This window comes from Sphaeramia orbicularis, chromosome 3 (genome assembly GCF_902148855.1).
Source record: "Sphaeramia orbicularis chromosome 3, fSphaOr1.1, whole genome shotgun sequence".
Classification (NCBI taxonomy): Eukaryota; Metazoa; Chordata; class Actinopteri; order Kurtiformes; family Apogonidae; genus Sphaeramia; species Sphaeramia orbicularis.
The window spans coordinates 40,162,067-40,186,883 of record NC_043959.1 but is presented as its reverse complement, the minus strand read 5'-3'; the positions used below and the strand labels follow the sequence as shown (position 1 = coordinate 40,186,883).

The 24,817-nt window shown below is 38.9% G+C and overlaps 1 protein-coding gene across 1 annotated transcript in view; it reads right to left on the bottom strand.

Moving 5' to 3' along the window:
• LOC115415512 (ras-specific guanine nucleotide-releasing factor 1-like) overlaps window positions 1–24,219 on the bottom strand; it is a 29,476-nt gene extending 5,257 nt beyond the window's left edge. The window contains exons 1-19 of the mRNA XM_030129104.1: window positions 23,394–24,219; window positions 18,264–18,370; window positions 16,028–16,175; window positions 14,981–15,073; window positions 14,080–14,333; window positions 13,906–13,985; window positions 13,275–13,468; window positions 12,271–12,380; window positions 11,811–11,929; window positions 10,984–11,144; window positions 9,785–9,848; window positions 9,424–9,566; window positions 9,178–9,260; window positions 8,298–8,546; window positions 5,593–5,966; window positions 4,807–4,923; window positions 3,166–3,336; window positions 2,495–2,601; window positions 806–918 (exon numbers count right to left, since the gene is read on the bottom strand). Coding sequence (XP_029984964.1) covers window positions 806–918; window positions 2,495–2,601; window positions 3,166–3,336; window positions 4,807–4,923; window positions 5,593–5,966; window positions 8,298–8,546; window positions 9,178–9,260; window positions 9,424–9,566; window positions 9,785–9,848; window positions 10,984–11,144; window positions 11,811–11,929; window positions 12,271–12,380; window positions 13,275–13,468; window positions 13,906–13,985; window positions 14,080–14,333; window positions 14,981–15,073; window positions 16,028–16,175; window positions 18,264–18,370; window positions 23,394–23,669 — 2,963 coding nt within the window. The 5' untranslated portion in view covers window positions 23,670–24,219. The remainder of the gene's footprint in view (window positions 1–805; window positions 919–2,494; window positions 2,602–3,165; window positions 3,337–4,806; window positions 4,924–5,592; window positions 5,967–8,297; window positions 8,547–9,177; window positions 9,261–9,423; window positions 9,567–9,784; window positions 9,849–10,983; window positions 11,145–11,810; window positions 11,930–12,270; window positions 12,381–13,274; window positions 13,469–13,905; window positions 13,986–14,079; window positions 14,334–14,980; window positions 15,074–16,027; window positions 16,176–18,263; window positions 18,371–23,393) is intronic.
• Window positions 24,220–24,817: the final 598 nt, after the last annotated feature.

Below are 24,817 nucleotides of genomic sequence, written 5' to 3'. Positions count from 1 at the left end.
TTGTTTCTGTCAAACAGAATCACTAAGCAAAAATTAAAAGAGATGGTTATTGTGTAATGCAGCATATGTTTGCATTCCTCTGATTTCATGTGTTTATGCATATAATTGTAAACACTTGTTAATGTAGTGTTAAGGCAAATCTGTGCAGCCAATATGCTTGTTGTTGACTATTTTTAACACTTCAGGCTTTCCCCTGGTAAACCAGTGTTTGATGTCACAATGCTGTGAACTGTGAATAATTCCTTCAAGCAAAATGCGCAGTAATGCAGACTTACACCAAGTGTGCATAACAGGCTCAGAATGTCTGTGAGAGAGCTCCACGCACTTTATGATTTGACAGTGGCCCTAAACCCTAAACTCTCATGGACTTAAGAGGCACATGCTGCAAAGTCAGTGACTGTGGACACTGGAATGGGTCAGCGTTTGACTTTGTTGTTTTTTTTACTTGGAAGTGATAGCCAATGTAGATTCTCTGACACACTTGGAAAGGGACACAAGGGCGAGTTAGACATCCAGTCTGTAACCTTATCACTAAATTCCACTAAATCCCTCACACTGGTCCTTTAACTGCATACTGGATGTCGGACAGCTGTCACTCAGGTTCGTTTTGATCGATCCTTTCTCTCAACCACATGACTGGTCATTTCTCATTTTTACCACCATGACTGAGGCCTGACATCTATCTAAATCAGCAGAAATGTTCTTGTGGGAGCTTTTTTTTGTACCTTCTCTACTGTCAGACAGACAGATGTGATATACAGGGCTGCATATACACTCAAGTTATGTAGAAAAACAGAAAACCAACCTGATAATGTTAGCAGCTGCTTTTCTTTCCTGTGTCAGGAGCTCTGGGTCATGCATCACCTCCTCCAGGAAGCCAATTACCCGCATCTTCAGCTCTGTGTTCAGCTCAAAGTCCTGGAGATCAACACCAGAACAATAGTTGTGTCATTACAAAGGCCATGATTCAAGGTTGTCTGCATAAGTATAGACTAAGATTCTTGTCCAGTCTTGTGTCAGTCCATGGAAAAACAAAACTGAATAAGAATATTTAGAATAAGTGAATTAAATAATGATGAAAAGGTGTAATGGAATCATTTACTCTGCTTTCTCATGCTCTGTGGCCAGTGTTATCTGAGGTGACATCCAGTTTCTTTACCTAAACATAGAATGCTGAGTGTGATGGGAATCTTTATTAATAATCCACACTTTGCTCTTGCAGCGCGAGGTGAACAAAATGTCTTCTAGAGGGGAAGTTAGTGCCTGTAATCCTCTCTGTGGTCTGTATAATCCTCTGTTGGGTCTTTACCTCCCTCACTGTGGTGTTTCCAAACCACACCAACATGTCTCTGATGAGGATGCTTTCTACATGTTCTCTGTAGGCTTGAATGTGGGACTGACAGTGCTTTCTTAACAGGGGATGACATGTTGCACGAACAGCTCAAACTGTTCTGAGAAGTTAAAGGAGTGATATTTAGCTTTTTTAAATGGAATTATGTATTTTATAACATTCCCCTGCGGTCTGCATAAACTGTAAATGCTATGCTTGGGTCTGAATTCCTCAATAATTCAACTCCACAGGTCCATCTTCAACTCTATTTCTGACTAATGACACCAGAAAGGTGGCCCTTTAAATGCAAATGAGCCACTTCACACCCCACCCCCTCCAGGTTGTTGACCATGCTTTCTGTCCCATTCAGCGACTTATGTTCATTAATACAACAACTAAACATTTTAGGTAATGGGCTCAAAGTTTGGGCATATTTTCAGTTTTTACTACAACCGCTGCTGCTGACAAACACTTATGGCGTACTCTGAGAAATGGTCGTCAGAAGTCTTGACCTTACATGTGCAAATGTCGTGACGTAACTAGTTATAAAATGTAACAAATTAAGCAGGAATTGAACCAGGTTGTAGAAATCCACTCAATTTTTACTGGAATTAATATAAAGATAGCTTTGCAACACCTGGGGGGGTCAAATTCAAACTTTTTGAATTATTATAGACCCCAAATACACAAATAAATGTACCAAAGACTAATAAAAGTGGGTTTAGCAAAATATGACCCCTTTAAATAATCAGCCTATTCCTGGCTGATGTTTCAAGGGATGCAGGGGAGGTAGTTACATCCTGAGGCTGAAGCAGGGTTCCACCTAGGCAATTGTCTTGACCACCAGTTGCGATTCCTTTGTGACACTTAACCGTCGTAGAATAGCTATATTATCTATGAATTTGTAGCTGTGATCACAGGTGAATAGGAAAAGTCTAAGACAGGGGCTGCAGTGCTGGGGGGTGGGATTCTATGCTAATGGTTACGTTCACTGAGGAAGTCTGTGATTGAGTTACAGGTGGGAGGGTTGCCAGTTTCGCAATCATCTTAGTTGGCTGGACAGTGTTGAGAGCTGAGCTGTGGTCCAAAAATAGCTTCTGAGCTTTTTTGCCACTGCAAAGGCGTATAAAGAAAGACAGAAAAAGAAGCAAAGATAAACTGTACCTGGGAGTGTTTGGAGACCCAGTGACGCAGTACATTCAGGACTCTGTTGGTGGCAGCCCTTCTGATAACAAACTCTTTGTCACCATTCCTCTGGTCTGTAGGAAATCCTGAAACCAGATTTAACAAAGAAACTGAAAACACTGCAGCTTTATGATATAATGTTAAATAATCTCCTCTTTCAATTATGCATTTCCTCATTCTATAAAATTATTGATACCTCTGACTGAATTTAGAACTCAGCGGTCAAATGACTGCATTTTATTCAACATGTTTTTCCTTTAAAGTGAATCTATATATAATAGATGAAAATGAGTTAATATTGCTAATACATCATACCAAAGTTATGGCATAAAAGGATATAAAATGGGTATGTGTGTAAATAGTTTAGAGCCCTCTAGTGGTTGTGATACATTAACTGCATTTCCTTTTCATTTGATAATATCAGTTCTGTAAAAAAATGCAATGGTCATTGATAAAATATGTTTAACTTCTATATTAACAAATCAAGGTATATTGGGGTGATTAAACACAATTTTAGCTCCCATTTTTCTTATAATTGATGAAGACTATTTACAAATGATAGAATGGGATGGGTCAAAAGCAGAAAAAAAAAAAAAAATTTTTTTTGACTTTTATGTATGCCCTTTCAGTGTTCATAAGATATAACTGACCTGTGCTGGCGAGGGACATACGACGGTACTTTTCCTTGGTCGGCGTGCCTTCATTGGCACCTGCAGTTGCAATGGCAAAGGCTGAAGCGGCAGAAAGGGCACTGCGGTTGTTGTCCAGCTCCCGGCAAGATGACACCACCATGCCATTATTAAAGGAAAACAAGGAAAACTCTGAAGGAGGAAAAACAAAACATAGGACTTATAGATGACAACCTATTGTTTCTTGATTTTTGTGATGTAAAAGTTAAAAAAGCCTTCTAATAAACTAACAAATCTTTATTTTTTCACCTATACACCATTCATTCAGTGCTGATATATCACTAGATTTAGTCAAAAGCAGTAAATACTGTCATGAATGTAGGTAATTGAATTGTAAAAGAACTGTAGATACACACAAATGACTGTACGATCAAACTGCAGTATATTGTTGACCAATGGAGGGCAACATAGAGCCAAAACAGACCCAGTACAGCATGTCCTGCAGCTCGTAGCAGTATACACTCCACTGTGTCTGCCTCTCTGCACCACCTCCTTTATTCCTTCCCTTTCTCCCTGCCTTCCTCCGTTCAGCCGGGGGCGGCATAGAAGAACACGCACATCGTTGCTAAGGTACAAGGTTTCCTTCCACCTACTCCCACAAGGCACTGGCTTCCCTTGCATCCAGCACCGTGGGAAGAGAACACACTGGGGATGAATTGTGCCTGACTACCTACGGGGTGGATGCTCCCTCTCTGTGAAGAATGGGGAGGGCCAGGAGGCTGTGGGTGGTTTCTATCAAGACCTTATTTGGCCATGGTTAAACTTGTCATAGTCAGAACAAAAAAAAGTTTTGCTACATGTCTGCTGTTGCTGTATTTAGCTGTGTGGATTACTCAGTCGTGTAAACCTCTTCTACTGCGTACACATGATTTCCATCTAACCTGAAATGTTCTCCTCTTTTATCAGATGCCAGTTAAGCCTAATCTATGTGCATGTTTTATTTTAAGACTGATACTCTATTAATTCTGAGTAGTCAACATCAAATATTTGTGGTTGTTATTTGTTGTTCACCCGTCAGTAAATCTGAAGAAGTTTGATGTCTTACATTTATTAAACCTAATTCTTCTTTAACACCCAGACTGTGTAATGCCTACCCTTGTAGTTAGAAAACAACTGGTTTAACTTCTGCTTTTCATGTTATCCTTTTTGGTACCTGAAAATTTAAGTGAACTCATTATATTTCAATTTGCTCACTTTAAGTTTTCTGTCAGGGTGTGTCCTCTAATATGTCATTTAGAATTATTCATCCAAGTGTTCATAGAGGTGGTAACAGAAGCACAGCAAGATTTGCTAAATGTGCTTTATGTCAGTAATCATACTTGTTACTGACATGATCTATTATAATTGATCCTTTTTTGTCATCATTTCATTCGCCAATTTGGCAAGTACTGTATGTCACTAAGCACTAAGCTACTGTAGATACATGTGTGCCAGCTCTTACATTCTTGCCAAGCCACTTAACATTCTTGCCAACTAATTTGTTTTTTTAAGTGGTGGGTTTTGGATTCAAAAGTAGATCACAAGACGTTCTTAAAGCGTGATAGAGATAGAAAACCTCAGAGAGATAACAGCGGGTCACAATACGATTGCAGGGAGTCATACCAGAGTTTTTTGGTTTGACATTCTTGGGCGTTGATGGTGACTTGGGAGGAGACATTTCTGCTTCTGCTTCATCACTCTGACTTGGGTCTTCATCACATTCCTCTCTTACCGACAGATCTGAACAGAAAAAGCATTTCACAATCAGAAAAGAAAGACAGAAAAATAATTGCTCATGAAGTTGGGGCTTGCTGGGAATAACAAGGTTAAGGCAGAAAAGAAAACAAAGAGTCTAGCCAAAGACTCCAAGAAACTGCAAGGCTAAATCCTAATGGTACATAATGATGGTGAACAGACTTTTTGCTACAAAAATAAATGTTTGCAATGCAGCAGATTCTGTGGACCATAATCTTCTTTTCTGTGCTAGGTAGTCACGATCCTTTACAGAAATAGAGCATTCTGGGTAATAGTACCTCTACATTTGATTATTGTTTTTGTTAGCACCTTCTGAGCTCAGCCACTGTATTTTTCTGCCGAGATAAGTAACACACATATTTGTGTGGCCAAAGAAAGAAACTGTCAACAAATACAGTAGACAAATACAAATACAAAACAATATACAGTATTTTTCAGTAGAGGAGAGTATATTTTAAAGAACACATAGTTTTCTATGTGATCCAAAATAATTTTTCTGCATTGAAAAATCTCATTAGTGAGTCCTTTAAAACTATTAATGATAGAAATGTATCAGTAGCGCTTTAAAAATACACAAGATAAAAGAAAACTCCAACTACAGTTCACGTGAACATCATTAAAACTGAGCAAAACCCCATGGACAATACTCCTGACCTTGCTTGTTGAGGACAGACTCCTCAGTCTTGCCTTCAGCTTTGGGCTCCCCCTCGTCTGGGATTTTGCTGGCCATGGTGCTTGACACATAGAGCTTGTTGATGTCTAGTGTGGTCTTACTGAAGGGTGACATGGTAGAGTGCATGCTTGCATAGCCATTGGGGGAACAGCTGAGTGCAGCCAGGTCCAGGGCTTTGCCCCCTGTGATGATGGGGATGTTGAGCGAAAGCTTGCGACGGCGGTTGGGTGAGGACGTCTTGGTGATTGAAAGAGGAGGAGGGGAGGAGAACTTGCGGCTGGCACGCGGCGATGTGGGTGGTTCGCCGTAGAGGAGTTTGTTGTTCTGGCTACTTGCAAAGAAAAGCTCCAAAGAACTGCAGAAAGAGAGAGGGAAAAAAAAAGAGGAACACGTGATGAAAACAGCAGATTGAACATTATCAGCAGCAGAACTCTTTTTAACTATTTGGAGAAAAAAACACCCATGTAACCTGAACAGGAGTGAGTGGAAAGGGGAGAAATGGTGACAATGGGGTTTATAGTACACTTGGTGTCTGTACACGAAAAACACAGAGGGAACACATTAACCACAGGGCTGTTCGGGAGCCCCTGCCTCTTTTATTTAAGCTACATTGTTTAAGACAGCATCCTCCTTGCACTGAGAGCCACCCCCTCTGAAGGCCTATAAATAGCATGTCAAGTGACAGTGTGGGAGGCACGGGTGCTGCCAACAGCAACCAGCCCAGGGGAGGCCCACAGAGACAAGGGGAGAAAGAAGAAGAGAGAAAAGAAGAGGGAGATAGAGACCGGGAGGGAAAGTGGGAGAAAGAGACAGAGGTGCAATGTGAAAAAAGCAGGGGGCGAAAACAGTGAGACAGGGAGGGAGGGAGGGAGGGAGCGGATAGTGGATACGGATTCCACCACAGTGAAGGCTGCTGGCTGGGAGTGGGCGAACGGGAAGCCTCCAGCCCTGTATGGCGTGAGCAGCAGCCATGTTGTGTCTCCATGCTGAAATTGAGCATAAGAAGGAACATAAGAACAGCAAAGATTGGGGAAAAGGTGTTACGGAGAGGTACAATGTAGAGGGGTAAGGAAGGCAGAAAAAGCAGAAAAAACTTGGGAGTCAAAAGAGGACACAAGTAAAGAGAACAAGACAAGAGGAGATAATTAGATGGGAGAGACAAAAAGGAGGAGAGAAGAGGAGAGGAGAGCAGGATCTGGGTGCAAAACACCGCCATCAATATTTAATACCGTAGGGCCGCTGCAGATGATGGGAGAGAGAGAGAGAGAGAGAGAGAGAGAGAGAAAGAGAGAGAGAGAGAGAGAGAGAGAGAGAGAGAGAGAGAGAGAGAGAGAGAGAGAAGAGAGAGAGAGAGAGAGAGAGAGAGAGAGAGAGAGAGAGAGAGAGAGAGAGAGAGAGAGAGAGAGAGAGAGAGTGAATGGAAACGATGAGGAGGGAAGGAGAGGGTGGGGTCCTGCAGCAGAGTGAAAGGTTGCCATGGTGACAGTGCAGCAAAGAGAGGGATGGTCAGACTTGAGGAAAGATAAATAAAAGAGAGAGAATGGAAAAGGGTAAAGAAAAGAGAAGAACGAGGAGGGGTTATGGAGAGGAAGGTAGACGCAGGACCCAATTAACTGTGATGGTGGACAGGAGACAGACAGGAAGACGTGGCGCTGTGACCTCACACTGCCTCTGGTCCCTTCTCACCTGGACAGGGTACGGTAGCATGATGGGCTGGGTACAGACAGTCCATGTGAGGGCAAAGACAAATTCAGACACTGGAAGTCCCACCTTTTCACTGCACCATTACAGCGCTGTTGCTGCATCCTCAGGAGATAACGTGTGGAAATTTCAAACTTTATTCCGTTAACAGTTTTCACAAGGAGCAAAGAAATGACCTTGCAACAGGATGTTTGGAGGAGTTTGGTGTAACGTACCAAATTAGCTAAGTGGTATGAGAAAATGTACAGGGTTGGACAAAATTATATAAAGACATAATTAAAAAAGAATAGCTCTAAAGTAATTCAATCACAACAAGTTGCTTGCCAAATCACCCCTATACTGTAGTTTTACCTTGAAATCTGTCTTTTCTGGGGTGTTTGATGTTATTAAAGAAGTTTCAGGAGAGTTCTCCTTTCCATTTTCAATAAATATGTTATTTTTTGACTAATACATTTGCAGTTTATCTTACAGTTGACCCATTTTTGTTAAAAAAAAATCACAGTTTCTCAACTTTTCATCATCATCAGATATGACCCATTTGGACATTCAGAGGCTCTGTAGTGAACATAGAAATACTGTGATGCAAAATGCAGAGGATGATATAATAAATGGTTATAATTCAGGAGAGGTTAAATTTAGAGAAAAAAATTATTTGAAGTTGTTGTTTATATATCTCAACTGCTTACTACTTCTACTACTACTACTACTGCTACTATTACTACTACTACTACAACTACTACTACTACTACTACTAATAATAATAATAAATAAGAATTGTAATATAATTAAATACATATTATACATATCTACGTATCTAATCCCAAACATTTTCTTTAAAAAACTGTATAATTTGCATCTTGGTTGAATGAATTATGAAAAACTACACAACAACACAGTAAATAGACATGCTCACATAATAACATGAAGTGTAGGAATAACTGACTTCACCTTAACTAAAATCCATAGCATTTCCACAGTCACTCACCGTGCAGGGATGGCACTGATAGGCTTTTTGTAGATGGTGATGAGCTTATCCAATACCACATCAGCACTGGTGAAGACGCGGTAGGAGTGGAGGAATGTGTTCAGGAAGTCGATGGAGAGGAAGCGCAAGTCGGTCAGCCTCTCCAATAAGCGCTCCACGCTGGCGTAGCGGATCTGCAGCACCTTGCAGGAGTTCATCATCTTGCTGAAGCGAATGTCAACATCGTCACAGTACAAGCTGGTGTCTGACCTGTGTTGGATGATGAGTAAATATTACTCACAGAGATTTACCTGCAAGGATTTACACAGCCCACCTCCATATGCAGATGTTTTCTGTTTATGTGAATATCAGTGAAAACAATCCTAAAACGGCAGATAGTTTATACATGATGATTGATGATAAGTATCCAACAGACATAAAAGCTGTCTTTAGCCTACACTGAGCTTGAAAATATACTATACAGCCAATTAAGATTTACTAAAAGTTGATGCAAACTCTGTATCAATGACTTCTAATTGCTGTAACCAATAAATAAGTTTAAATCTGATTCATTTAGAGCTCCTCATTTAGGAGTTTCCAAGTGGAGCCCTGTACACCTTCACACAGGTCACTTTTCAAACTGATTAAACTAACACTGAGCCTGTGTGCTTTTTTTATTTCTATATCAAGTTAAATGTTAGGGATATATTCTATAACTGTTGGGATGTAGTAGGTAGTAATATAACAAAATGAGGATTTGCATAAATAAGGAGGTGTGTATGTGTGTATGTGCTCTAGTGTTCATGCATTTTTCATGCATGTCATGTATTTACAAAATGCCAATGTCTTGGTTTATGCATGTATAATATACGCATGTGTTGGTACGTGGTGTTAGACTCACTTAATCATCTGTGGAACGGTAACTTTACTGTTTTCCTCGAAGGCGTTCATCATTAGTCCATTGCAGCGGATATTGTCAATACACTGAAAAACAAGCAGCCATAGAGGAGCCCTGTGTAAGTATAATGAAGTGTCCAATATTTGTAGCCAACGGTCTGAGCTTTATTTTCTTATGCTAATACCGCTCCTTTAAACACCTCATGGTTCTGGCGTGTCTAACATATTTAATGAGGGTGATGGGGTGTACCTGGCTGATATCGCTTGTCCACGCTGACTTTTCTTGCCTGGATGAAGCCACCAGGATGACAGTGTACGGCTGGCTGTCTTTGGGCTCCACCATCACTTTAAAGTCCAGATGCTCTGTGTCCTGACCACTGCGCTCACCTTTAGCTGCAAAGAACCAATTCTACAATTGTAGCTCAGTCATGTTTGTGTTACATTTAGGTTCATACCTCTCTGGTGTGTATTATTTATCAGTTTATGATTTCAGGGATGTTTGGCATCAGATAAAATCAAAGGGCTCAAATACCTTCCTGAATTCTGTGAAAGATTATGCAAGGTATTGATAACAGCTCAACAGATGAAGGATACACTATATATTAACTTACACTCGTCATCTGTTCCCTCTGGCTCTTCAATCAGCGTGCAGTCGATGAGAGAGACCACTCCATTCTGTAAAGAGGGTGAAAGGCATGAATTCTCATGTAACGTGATAATCTCTGAGACAAGGTTTTATTTGCAGAAACTCTAGAAAAAGATTAGATGCTACTCTTTAGAGGCAAGAAAAAACTAAATGACCAAGAAAACTTGTTTCAAAATGTAAAGTTAATGATCATTGATACTTATTATGTGAGTAATGTTATATTATATTATATATATTTGTGATTAAAGCTGTGGTGCTTGATATTTCTAAGCTTCATCAGGCAAAACTTCCACAATTACCTCTCAGCATTTTGTAATTCATGTGATTTGAGAGGAAACCACATTTCTGCACCCTCCTCTTGCCTCTCTTTTCAGGCTGTAGACATTGTACCCTGTGATGCACAGGTTTTGGATAACCACAAGCATTTTCAGGCAAGTAGGAGGGTTAAAGATGTGATTGATAGCTGTAATTACACATCACTGTGGTCAGACGCCACCTGGACACAGTTCTAGTGTTCTGCTCTGTGTCTCAATGCAGAAGCATGAGCCATAAACAAGATTACAGCAAATAAAGTCATTTACATTTACATGTATATTTATATTTAGTCTTCCAGTATGGACTGAGACGAGAGAACTGAAGACGGTAAATGTATGTTTTTAAGGTCTGCCATTTTTCCTCCCTGATTTTGGCTCCTGGATTCAACTTGACATTTTTAGTACATGTTAGATCTTATAATTTTCTCTAATTCAAGAAATTTGATTAGATTATGTAGGTTTGATATGTTTTTATTTGTGAAAAACATTAACAAACAATAAGTTTGCTGGTTGTTGTTTTTTAGAATCAAGTCATTCATTCATTTTCCAAACTGCTTAATCCTCTTGAGAGTCACTGGGATGTTGGAACCCATCCCAGCCACCATCATGACATGACGCCAATTCATTGCAGGACTGACATTTATAGTCAAACAACCATTCACAAATACAGGTGATTTATATTGACCAGTTAACCTATTAAGGTGCATGTCTTTGGATGGTGGGAAGAAGGAGATGTCCACACTGCACTGGGACAGAACCCAGGACCTTCTTGCTGTAAGGGGACGGCATTGACCACTGCACTACTGTGCTCCACCAATACCAGGTCACTTTCATAGAAATGCTACGATACCTTAGTAATGTGAAGTTTTCCTCCTGACCCTCGAGTGCAGATGATTAGGTGTTTGGAGAAGAGGAAGCACTGTCTCTCACCCTCCTTCTTCAAAGACAGAGAGCCCAGGCGGCCCCTTGTGATCTTCCCTTTCTCACTCATTGGCACCTGGATCAGGGAACCTGTGGTGTTGGTACCATGAACACAGACAGTCACACAGACGTTCACACAGGTAGGAGTGTTGTGTGACTCAGATTCAACATTCTCTAATACTAGTGTTGACCTTGATCTTAATCACTGAGAACCATTTAAGAAGTTGTGTGAGTAATGAGATGACACTGCTGTCTGTTCATTTTGTGTGTGTGTAATCAATCAATTTCTTCACATGTTTGCAAAGATGTAGGAAGGTGTTAAACATCTGGGTGAGAAAACATGTGATGAGTCACGGTAGTCAAGGTTACAGGAGAGAAAAGTGTAAATGCTGTTTAATATATATTCTGACTAATTTAATATCTTCATTTCTGTCTGTCTGTCAATATGATGTTTGTGAGTTTTGGAAAATATTCCTTATTGATACATTTAAATCACAAGTGTTTCAAGGTTTTATTTTTTACCATTCTGCTTATATTTAATAGAAACTTTTCTATAATATCAATTTTTACCATTCATCTAATGTCATTAAGTTAAGTAATAAAATGCTAAAATACATAATATAAACAAAATATCTGTTGAATGTTTCTCCACGTATGTCTATTTTAGGTGTTAGAAAACATCCCTCATCATGATTTCTGCATCCTTTGAGTTGTGTCTTTTCAGTGTTTGCGTTGCTGACGATAAAACAAACATACCTTGTCTAACGAATGTTTGGCTTGTGTCCAGAAGCACCTCACAACCTTCAACAATCATCCGCTCAATAGCCAGGTTCTTCCTGATGTTCTCCGTCTCACTCACCTCATCATGCATTATTCTGATAAAGCAAAAAAAAAAAACTTAATTAAATTACATATTTACAGTTCAAGTTGTCTCTTCTACTAACAATACTAAAATAGTATGTTTAACAATAAAGCATCCTCTTAATGTTGATTATCTTCATGACATTCACCAATTGTTTTCTTCTTTTTCTACTATGTGATGACCCATCTTTAAACCATACAGACCAGATGAAGAGGATGACGTATTGACTGGAGCATAAGAAAATTCCTCTTTGAATCTTACAGAACTGATTAAACACACTGAGTGTCTATGGGATCTTATATAAAGTGCAGCTCTTTGTCATTTGTTTTTTTGATGGACTGACAGAACATCTACCTGGAAAGTTCCTCCAGTTTTGACTTGGCATACTCCAGACTGTTTCTCTCCACATGTTCATGAGGTGTATGAGCCAACAACTCATGAAGGGTCAGGATGTAACGAGGAATCTAAGACGCAAACAGAAACAAGCAAGTTATATATCAAAATGTACTGACAACCAAAGGCTAATCAGTTCTAAAATACCTATTGTATGTTGCTCTAATAATCCATGTGGCGGTATATTTTCAGTATTACCAATAACACCACACTGTTTCTTTTGCCAACTTAGACACCCAACTGTCATCTCAATCCAGTGTAGAAACACAGATTGGTCAAGTGTTTTTCATATCAGAATGTGATAACTCACACTGGTCACAAAATTAGTGCGAGTGATTCATTTTTGTAAGTTCTGTTGTCAAGTCAAAAAAACACACTCGCAGCCTAATAGAAGCGTTATTATGAAATGCTCACCACTGATCTGATTATTAATAAAAATGGACCGATAATGTACTGTTGCATACTCTATCAAAAGCTAAAAACAAAGAAAAATGAATACATATAGCTTTATATTCAAAATAACCTTAGTTTGACTCTATAATTGACACGTCATACTCTAACAACAGAAGGTAAATACGGCAAAATGATTGACGCACAATGTCTTGACACTTTAATTTAGCTAAGCTGTGGTTTACATACTTAAACTTCAAAAAGTCATTGATTTGCAGTATCATTAACAACATGAATCAATGTAATCAAATACAACATAGGAAGCTCATTCAAGTCAGTCCTTAAACAATTATGCATAACATTGTATAACTAATCTTCCTGACCCTTGCTGGGACATAGAGACAAAAAATATTATTTACTGGAAATGCACAAAATGTTTTTAGCCTCAGATAACATATCAACAGTGGGGATTTATGACCAAAAAAAAAAAATCGCCATTTTCTGAGCCAATAAAACTGTGCTGATGTGACTGCCCTAAAACTGCTGCTTTCGTTGTTGTATTCCCAGAATCTTACTTGGAACATGGGGTATGTGAGGAAGGTTTCCAGCGTCCTCTCCTCACAGTCGGGTTTGGCTTCGTACTGCTTCAGCAGCTTGTCAAAGTCTCGGTTCTGCTTGCAGTGGGCCAGGATCTGCAGGCTGTACTGGTGGTTCCTCACAAACTCCTGATAGATGTTCAACATGGGCAGCAAGATGTCAAACAGGTCCGCTGTAAAGAGGGTAGGAAAGGTGATTATGTTCTTTACTTCATTTCTGTCATCTATCACATCATTTTGGATGGATGGATGGATGGATGGATGGATAGATAGATAGATAGATAGATAGATAGATAGATAGATAGATAGATAGATAGATAGATAGATAGATAGATAGATAGATAGATAGATAGATAGATAGATAGATAGATAGATAGATAGATAGATAGATAGATAGATAGATAGATAGATAGATAGATAGAGACAGACAGACAGACAGACAGACAGATAGATACATACATACATACATACATACATACATACATACATACATACATACATATCTACATATGTGTATATAATTAGAACAGAAATACAGATCTGTTTCCTCAGATGGAGAGATGTTAATCAAACTACTAGGTAAAAGAGGTGTCATGTCAGTGTCTCTTACCCAACACAAGTGTAGGCCAGCTGGCTATCCTGGCCTTCAGGCCCTGGTAGAATATCTGGTGGAGGAACATGATGGTCTCACTGAAAAACAAAACAGTAAAATGCAGGTCAGTGGGGATTCTTTCATATAAGTTACTCATCATCTTGCTCTAAGTCCAGTCTCACCACCAGACACCTGTTAAGGAAGATGCTGCTGACATCGTCGTGGGTGATGGGAGGCTTCTTGGAGCTGGCGGCCATGCGTAGCGGTCGCAGGAAGTTGTTGACCAGAATGTGGAGCTGCTGGACGTATTCAGCCTCTGCTTCAAGCATGCTGAAGACCACCTGATTCCTCTTCCTCATGCTTTCAGCGTGGGGTGAACGGATGTAGTCTTGAATGATAGTTTTCCACTTCCTGCGGCAAATCCAGCCCCGCAGGAAACTCTGGACCTGCGAGTGAAAAACACAACATTTAACTGATATATACAGATTCACAAATACTAAAGTGACACACAAAGCCTTGCTGAGAGGGTGTAAATGTCATGACAATATTCACAAATTCTTTCAAGATGAATGTGTACAATAGAATTCATCTACCAGGAGAGATTTGGCAATAATGTTACAACCATACAGTCCTGATTTGGACAGAACTTTTTAGCATGTCAAAACCAATAAACTTGAAAGTATTAGTCTCATTATTACAGAAGCTGAACCTACATGATGACCAGACAGTTTATTTAGTACCATACTTTACTCATGTTTTTTCACATTTGTTCAACACATATAAATGAAGAAAATCAAATGTGATGAAGAACAGTATTTTATTATTATTTCTGATCCATTTCATTGTTGAATTTATGGTGCTGAACATATAGCATTTTATGTTTGCAGTTCACACATTTACACACTTACTGTCGATCTGTTCTCTAAAATGATGCATGTACCACACACACATTGAGAGTCTTGTTAAAAACAGGAAGTTTCCAATAAACATACACTAAACAATCCTGCAGGCACCAATAAAGGCAAGGTAAAATGAAATTATAGGGAAAAAAATAGCTGAATAGTTTTCTGTTGAAAACTGCTTCACTTCTCACCTTTTTGATCTTCTTGATCTCAGTGTCATCCTCACTTGGTGGCACCTCTGGATTTGACTGGATCTTCTCATTGTCCTTGAGCAGTCCAGCAATCTGACATTCAACACAATGTTCAAACAGTGCTTTGGATCAGCACAGTGATATAAATAAAGAGAACCATCGCTGAATATTCATGTGTGACTTCATTGAAAGTGTAGCTTGATATCTGAGATTAATGCTTGTAAAATGTCTGCAATTAAAACTGATTTTAGGTAAGGACAGAAGAACCAGGTGAACCTGAAAGCATCCTTACAGTCAAACTTTGCACATACATCATTATTTTACAAGGAACTGAAAGAGTCACAGAGAAACATTCAGAAATAATACTTGTTTTAGTGTGGAAAGGGGCATATTTTTATGATTAGAAATATTTTGTCAAATGTTTGCACTTGGTTCAACTTTGTTAACATCCATTAGCTCGTTGTCAAAGAAATCTTACAAATACGTAAATGAATGAATGACAAACCACCATCCAACGACCTGCTTTAAACTTTATTCTATCATGTTTCATTTACAGCCATTAGTGACGTTAGCGTTTAAACAAGACCGAGCTTAAAAAAAGCAGCTTTCATAATAAAATGTAAGAAAAAACAAATCCATTACTATTATAGATTTTAGACATGAAAAGTGAGCCAGTAGAAGACATTTGTTGCAGCCTGGAGTATCAGGTACAATAGTGGCTGATCCATGAATATTGAAAATGTCCAATTCAACTGGTGCTACCCATTAGCACATTAAAGAGAGATGCATTTGATCGAGTTTAGACAGAATAATTGGGATACACTCAACAGTACAACACAATCTCAAAGGACAAATCAGTGGGTTCTGCAAGATACAGAGAAAACTGAAGTCAAAAGTGTTGTTTAAGATCTGGGGCCTGACCTTTGTCCTCTACCATATTTTTCTTTAAGGTGAATCTTTATCTTATCCTCAGTGTGTGACTATTTTAACTTCCATCTACACACAAACACACTGGTATTAGAAGCATGAAATTACAAGGCATGTTACCTCTGATTTTAGCCGCTCTATCTCGATTTCCCCATCCTCTATCTGTTGTCGAAGTTGCTTGGCAACCGTTTTCTCCGTCTCCACTATTTGGAGCAGATGGAGATACTTCTGCATGAGGGTCTCATGCTCTGTCGCCAGGTTTCTGTAACTATACAGACATGGAGACAGTGAAAGGACATCATTAACGCATGTTTCATGGGCTCTCGATGGATCTGTCAAAGCAAAAGCAGACCTCTGATCAGCATTTGTTTGAACCACAGATCGTCTGTTGGCACAGAGCGCAGACACTTATGCAATCCATTCTTCAAATACATGCAGGCTTAGCAATTTAACATGTGTAGAAGCTGTTTCTGAATTGAATGGCCAATAAACCTGTACATCAGATGTCATGGGCATAATGAGCAAAGTTTAAAAGCTCAAATCAAAAGAAATCACATCAATATCATATGTATATTATAATACAGTATCCAGACACCAAAAACAATGCCATATAAAATATGTACGATGTTGTCTTGCTGTGTATTATGACATGTTTAGAGGCTATTTTACCTCTCGACTGTTAGAGCTGCTTGTTTCACTGAATGCTACTCAATGTAATTATCAATAAGTCTAATCAACTGAACTTTCATGGTACATATGCAGACGGCTGACACTGAGTGAACGTATCACTGGGTTTTCATGACATTCTTTAGTCTCAGATTGTTCAACGGGTGCCTCACACATTATACATCTCACTGCTTTATATAATTCATTTGAAATTATTTATTTATGTAGTCACACTTGCAGCCATCAGTACTGTAATCTGGTGTGGGAAAACACTGATGGTTTTCAGTTAGATGTATTTTCCCTTAATATATATATGTTGTTTTTTTTAATGGACTATCTTAACAATAAAGCATCATTTAAAATCAGGGGGCAGAAATCCCATAATTACCCTCCAGCATTTTGTAATTCAAGTCAGAGAAGGTCAGAGTTCTGCATCCGGCTGTAGAAAATCTACCCCATGATACCCTGATTTTTATAGATTACAGGTGCTTTCAGGCCAGTAGGGGGGATCTAATATGTGAGTGACAGCTGTGATTACCATTCACTGATCAGATTCCATCAAACACAACCTGGACACCATCTACCTCTATATTTAATCTTTGGATTTGGACCAAGAGGATAGAGCCACAAAAGGATGGTGTGTATTTTCAAGTTCTGCCATTTTTCCCCTCAGGTTTCATTGAAACGAACAGAACATTATAATATATTTAAGAACTGTCTATTGATCTATCTGAGCTAGCGTGTCTGTAATGCAGTGCTTTTCAGCCTTGGGGTCACCTGGAATTCAAATGGGGTCGGGTGAAATTTCTAGTAATTGATAAAAAACAAAATAAAACAAAAAGCTTACTAATAAAAAATATATGGTGCATTGAGAGAAACAGTCACAATACATAAAAGACATGGCAAACTTCGAAGTTGAAACTGAAGCACTGTGGTACTGTTTATCTTTCAAATGTTCATTGTGGTCCATTTAAGATGCTGCAGCTCTTTCATAATTCATCGTTTGAGTTATTGTTTTTTCAGTAATAATTTGCAGCATTGTAAATACAAGCTGTACATATCCTGACGAAGGAAAATAAAATTAAAAAGCCCAAATGTCATCTAAAATAATGTTTATTTGCAACATAGTATAGCTAACTATAACTAAAAAAAGTCTCTGTTTTGAATGTCTGGGGTCGCAAGAAATTTGTGATGTTAAAATGGGGTCTCGAGCCAAAAAAGGTTGGGAACCACTACTATAGTGTGTTAAGTGAAAACAGATTTATATTTCTTGATTTTGGTAAAGAGTTTGAACTGGAAAAAAGGGGTGTCTAAAAACAAGATAAAAACACTAAATCTGAGGAAAAAGGTACTCAAAACAAGTTAATATCTGTCCATGCAGCAAGATCATTTCACTTGGTAAGATTTCTTGAATGAAGATTGTTGAATCTAGAAATAAGCATGTCTACAGATGTATGATTACAGATTTATCACTTAGAATAAAAAATTAACACTTAAAACAAAATAAATTATCCAACACTTCTAAATCTAAGTTTTTTTTTATCTTGGTAAGAACCAAATAATTTGCAGTATGCATTTGCTTCTCATCGTAAAGACATCACAGAGCCTACATTTACACACAAATTCCCAACAAAACACTCCCACTGAGCTCAAACATGCTTGTAGGTGAGAGGTCACACGTGAGTGATACCTGGCCTGTGTGATGGCAGCCACCCACTCATCACAGTCCTTGACATCCTCCGTGCGCAGTTCCAGAGCCTTCTGGTTGTCATGGTTGAAAGTGACAGTGAAGTAATACTGTAAAATGACGACATAGGAGGAGAGCCAAATCATTGTGCAGCAAAATAAAAACATGTAAAAGGATTTCAAAGTGAACAGCTCCCTGTATTCACCCCACATCTTCTTTGACCTCATGTGGAAATTTCAGTAAACACACATTTGTACAGTACATGCCTCTGTCTGTGAATGAGAAAGAGAAGCATCCTACGGGAAATGTCTTGAGAGAATCATTATAAAGCCTCTGTACATACTGTCTGTAACCTGGCAACTCACCTCTGAATTGGCGAAATCCTTTCTCCTGACACCATGTTTTGTCTAGTTTGGGTTTTGCTTTGTCCAATGCAAACACCTTTCAGGCCTCGTTCGTTTTCACTCTCTCACAAATTAAAACTAGTGACCTGAAAGCCTTAAAGGTTCACTGGTGACTTTTGGCAATTGTGTCAAATGCCTTTTTTCTAACAGGCTTTTCACATATAATCTTGAAATCAACAAAGTGGTGGTCGTTGTAAAAATAGTACAGACAACCTATTTACGGTAGAAACGCATCAAATTATGTAACGCTGATGTATTGTAAATAGACCCCCACAAATCCAATATATTGGATTTTTTTATCCCTCCCAAATGCCAAGAGCAAATCATTTGTGATGGGGAGTAATGTTCCATATTTCCTGATGAGCAGCAGAATAGGCCTTTGTCAATAATGTCCTTCCCATCTCCCGCTTCCTGTGAGCTGTTGTGTCAAGCCTTTTAGGCAGCTAAATTTAGCTCCACATCACTACATTTTTTGCCACGGAGACATTATCTCTTAGTGAGTGAGATAATATAGCCCATAGTAAATCCTTGTTTAACATCTACAAAAAAATCTAATCTCATCTGGAGTAGAAACTCATTTACTAATATAATGATGATGATAAAGGTGGCTTCAATTACTAAACCTCTGACTAGTTATCTCTTAAGGCCTTTGTGATTAAGTTTTTATAACAATTTAGTGTTATATTCACCCTTTCTAAAACCTATAGACTGTTTAATTTTTTTTTTTTTTTTAATCTTCATTAAAACACACGGTTGTTATAAAGTTGAAATAATTTTGTTTTCAGGCACATTCCTCTTTTTATTCCTATTTACATAAATCAGTAATAATCTTTGACCAAGTGCAATGATTAGGCTACATACTGAATCCCGTTACACTTCTATCTATCAAGAATAAATTGCATTGTCACAATCATTTCATGAGAAGAGGTAAAAATATTTTATTCCAGGTTTATGGGCAACAGCATATTTATTTTTGTATTCGGAAGAGATCAGGAAACTGCTGCATTTTTTACACAATATGCACCAGTTAAGCAGGATATATATGTATTTCAAGTATAGACATATTCTCTATGAACACCTGACATAAACTTATATTAAAAGGTTACACTTTAAACTTAAACAGAGAGTGTGACTTCATAAATTTAATTAGAAACGTTGTCTTTTTTAATCACAATCACACTGTTTATGTACAACCTAATTATTGTAGTTGCTAAAGTTCAAGATTATATCATATTATATTAAATAAATTTGTGACGTGATTGAAAAGGAGAACTGGGGTTTATGGGACTCAGTCGTTTAAATTAACCAAAAGACAAAAGTCTGAGCAGCCCCTCCACTTGCCCCAAGTCCCCACCTATAATGACCCACTTCATATTTCTCATATCACCATATTTACTAAGCGAAGTGCAATGCCAAGCCTTGCTGTTGCACATTTTGTTGGCCCCTTCAAATGCACTTTTTCAGATGCAAATAGGGGTTGCCATAGTAACTGTGGGCTTAAACGTAGCTCGCCTTCTAAATGGGGAATAAGAACATTTAAAAAGTAGAACACTCCAAAGAATACAATGAGAACGCGGAGACAGACGGAGAGGGAGCGAGAGAAAGATCTTTTGCCTTTTTGAGGAGTGAGGCTATAAAAAGCACTTTAGCCCTGCAAGGTGGCAGTTGGCTTGGCATCTATTCGCTGCATTGTCCCTCTCCCTGTCACACACAGATAAGATCCAGTATTCACCCGGCCATTCCTCTCTGCAGCTCTGACACACACGCTTTCTCACAGAAATACTGTATAAGCACAGCACAAACACAGCATTTACTCACTCGACAAAAAGTCTGGAATCTGCTGTAATGTGCATATGTAAAAGGTTTCACGTGAGAACTAGATACAGTAGCGTTGCCTCAGAGGACCTCTGCAGACTGCTTATTGACTGGAGTGTCATTCTTTGTTTTTTCCGGAATGGGGAAAGATAAAAGAAATGTGTATGCCTTTAGACACCTAGAGAATTGACTGAAGCAAAAAACATATACATGGGAAGATTAATGTGAAGTTTTCTGCAAATACACACTTCAATTTCATATGTGTGTGCACATTTAACACACCAAAACATACACCCCCACACAAATAACACAAAACTCAGAGAATTTATTCCTGACACATATTATATAAAGGGACACGTGCTGAACAGTAGACTGTGTTATGCTAATTGAAGGCTTTCAAATTCATTTAATTCACTGTTGAAATAAATTCACTGGAGCGGCCTGCATGAACAGCTGTCATCATAGATGTCACTCATCCACATTTCATCAGAACCGAGCATCTCTCATGTCTCTGTATGGTTATTAGAGAAAGTGTCTTGAAAGTTTTTGACGTTTCTAGTGCAACCAATAACTCATCATGCCTACAATACAGCCAATATTTAAGTTGAGTATCAAAAACAATACATAAATGATGATCCTGAGTTGGATATCAGTGTTTGTGACCAGTTTCTGATCTGCTTCTGATATGAATCTGTTGCAATCAGTGTTAAAAAAAAATCCATAGATGTAGAAAAGACAGAAATTGTGATATTTTGTTACTATACTAAAGAGAATGATTTAATTTGCATGTTTTAAAGAGGTCATTTGTCTCATAAATGTGTCCATGTGACAAGACAACTAATGGTAAATAAACATACAAGTGTCAGAAGTCTTTGTGCGGAAATGTCTTAGTAACAGTGATACTCATCCCGACAGATGATAAGTATTTGAAGAACATGACATGACAGCGGAGTTCAGCACCATGGAGAGTGTCAGCGGGTCACTGCCATCATTACCCTGCATCTGTTCTCCATTTACACCAATTCACAGCAAATATTAGAGGACAATATGTACCATCAAATGTGTGGCACTTAATAAACCACCCATTTCTATCCTAGGAAAGTTACAAGTACACGCACACCTACTATTAAGTAAATGATATCTGAGAGTCATACAATGACTTCATGTGAGTTTTTAACATTTTTCACTATTCTTGGAACATCTCGATACAAACTTAACTTCAGTTCTGTGTTTCAGTGTTGAGTTATATTCAAGTCTTTATTGTAAGACTCAAACTTATTAAGATTTTCTTATGTCAAAGTATTGATACTCCTACTGCTGTCTTTTAGTCACATAAGCTAAACTCTATTGTTGCTGAAAAAAAGTTAAAAAAAAAAAAAAAAAAATTCCACAAATCCTCTACTGGAGTGAACTCATCTTCAACAGCCTTTCAGACAAAATTGCATGAGCTCCTAAGCACAACCTGTGTGCACTGATCATGAAGACACTGTCAATAAAAATGTTTAAGTTTTTAGATTTGGTAATTTTTTTTTTTTTTTGTCCAGTTTCTGAAATTGTAAAGGGAAAAGCTGCTTTGTGTTACAGAGGTAGAGTAAAATAATAAAAGATCATTACATTAAAGCATCAGAACTTGCAACGTGTTTTCCTTGTCAATGTATGTTTTAATTTCTGAGTAGAAGAAATGGGCCATTCCTTTGCGTTTGCCTTTAGTTTTCATCTCCCCTGCTGCAGGGAAAGCAGAAGAGGCTGCAGCTGGCAGAGCAGCTTTCAGAAGGTGACTGCAGTCATAGCTCACAGCAGCTTGACCACTTCTGTGGCTCTTAAATGCCTGTTAAGAGGTTTAAGGTTTATTTCTCTCAGTAGCAGTCTTCTACTCCCAAAACTGTTTAGCTACAGGCAACACAGCATTTGCTGAGATTATTTCTGTCTCTGTCACACTGGCATAAAAAGTGGAAACTGTAAAGCCCTGACACATTTTAGTCCATGGCACCAAATGCTGTAGGAATTAAAAGGAATGGGAGATGCACCGCAGAACAAAAGCATGCCTGAAACACGTTTGGTTTTCATCCATGGCTGTTGTTAACAACCTCATGGTAATGAGACAGCTATCAAATGAACCGAGCCGCTATAAACCGGGGAGACGCAGTTGCCAAGGTAGGATGCTATTAATATCAAGACAAGGAATTAAATCAATACGTCAAAACGACAGGGAAGGGGCAGCTCTCCTCCGCAAGATGGCAACCTGCAAAGTTTGGATGCAGTTTAAGTTTACTCCTCTCATCCGTGCTGCATTCCCACCACATCTGAGATTTTAACAGGGTCTCTCTCTCTCTCTCTCTCTCTCTCTCTCTCTCTCTCTCTCTCTCTCTCTCTGTCAGACAGACAGTGTATAACCTGCCTAAATGTGCTGCAAAAATACTATGACGACCACGGTAAATGATGTCAGTCTACGACGCAAAAACAGCCAGTGTCTCTACAAAGTTGGCAAAGAAATGTTTATTCAGACAAGTTACCACTGCGCATTGTATGTCAGGTTTTGAAGTTACCTTTACAGCAGACCGTTGCGCTATTTTAGTGCAGAATCAAGACAATCAATTAGTTCGGATGACGCCATTACGTAACAGTGAACGTCAAGTGAACTAATGCAAAAGCATCTCTGGGAAATTGTATGCGTGATCAATAGATATTAGGACTGAAACGTTACCCAGTTCGTTTACAGTTGGCAGTGACCACCAAACACCCCCTCTCATAATGGTTGCTGTATCTGTTAGACTTTATAATGACACTTTGAACGGGTAAGTTACTGTCATGTAGTGAAACAGGCATCGCAGTGCGCGTCTGTTCGACTAATGGATTACCTTTCCCTGTCCGTCAGTCAGACTTATGGGAGCTCCCCGGCTGATCAATATCTTACCTGCTTCTCTAAGCATTCCTTCGCTGACAGAGATGGTTTCGGTGACGGTGCCCTGTCACAAACGCATCCCTCCAACAGGTACAATCCGGAGGGGCGTGAGCTGGAGTCGTTTTCGAAATAAAAAAGCATATTCTGCAACAAAGCGAACCACTTTGAATGCCATTTTGTGTTGTCTGAGCTTTTTTTACTCAAGCAACCTCGTCTCGTTCCGTCCTTTTTCGCCAAAAGAGCCAGATAGGTGATGTGGCCATCATTAAGTCTCATTCCTTTCTGCATTTTGGCTGTGAATCCAAAGGATCTGGGGGGCTGCCTGCAGATTTTTACATTTTCTTCTTCTCAGCAGCTCCGAAACACAGTCAGACTTGGTGGGCAGCAGCCCACTCCAGTGGACCCATCCACAGTTACTACACTAAAGCCCGCAACTGCCAAAGAAAAAAGGAAAAGCGAACACTTCGAGTCCCATTTAGGCGTTCAGCAGCACACTGGGAGCCTCCTAGAGGCAGACCGTCTTACCGGAGCCTTCCACCGGAGCACAGGAGCATCATGAAGACCCAAGAGTCCGCGTGCAGAGCCAGCACGCGCGCACACAGGCACACACGCAGAGCATCTTGTTCTCTGACAGGAAGCCCAGTCATGTGACCTGTCCACGGCCACGCAGTTTCAGAACCATGGACAGAAACTCCGAGACGAGAAATAGCTTCTAAATCTGAGAATCAGAACAGAACTACATTCAGTCACAAAAACAGACACAAACCAGCAAGTCCAGTCAGGTTTAAGGACCTCTGGACCTCATTCCACCATGTGAAGACACAGTCATGTGATTCCAGGGAAAGAAGATCACAGAGATGTTCCAGTCAGTCATGTTTCAGTTTGGCAACAAGAAGAAAGTTTTATTAATTTCACTGAAGTAGGCTATATACTGTGTTTATACTTCAGTGTTTCCCTGAATTCCATTTATTTGTATTCATGTTACTGTTTACCTTAATAAAATTCACCTCTCTTACTCTGTGCAAGTAAAAAAAAAAAAAAAAAACTATGTTCACACAATGCCTATGTTAAATATGAAAGAAATGTAATTTACATGATTAAACAATTTAAAAATATCTAAATATGGTTTTAAAAAAATACGTTATAACAAGTTTGGCACACTGAGCAACTTCCTGCAACCTTATGTTTTTATATAAAATAGATTTAAAATGTATGACATACTCTACCCTTGTTTCAGACTGGCTAATTCTGATCTGATCTGGAAACATCACACATTGATTTTGGGGTGAAGTCCAAAACTTTACCCCCCCCCCCCCAAAAAAAAAAAACAACAAAAAACAAAAAACAAAAAACAAAAAAAATAATGATGAGATGATGAAGCCCCTCCTCTGACTCTGCATATACCTAACAAACCATAATAACAAATGAGAAACTGG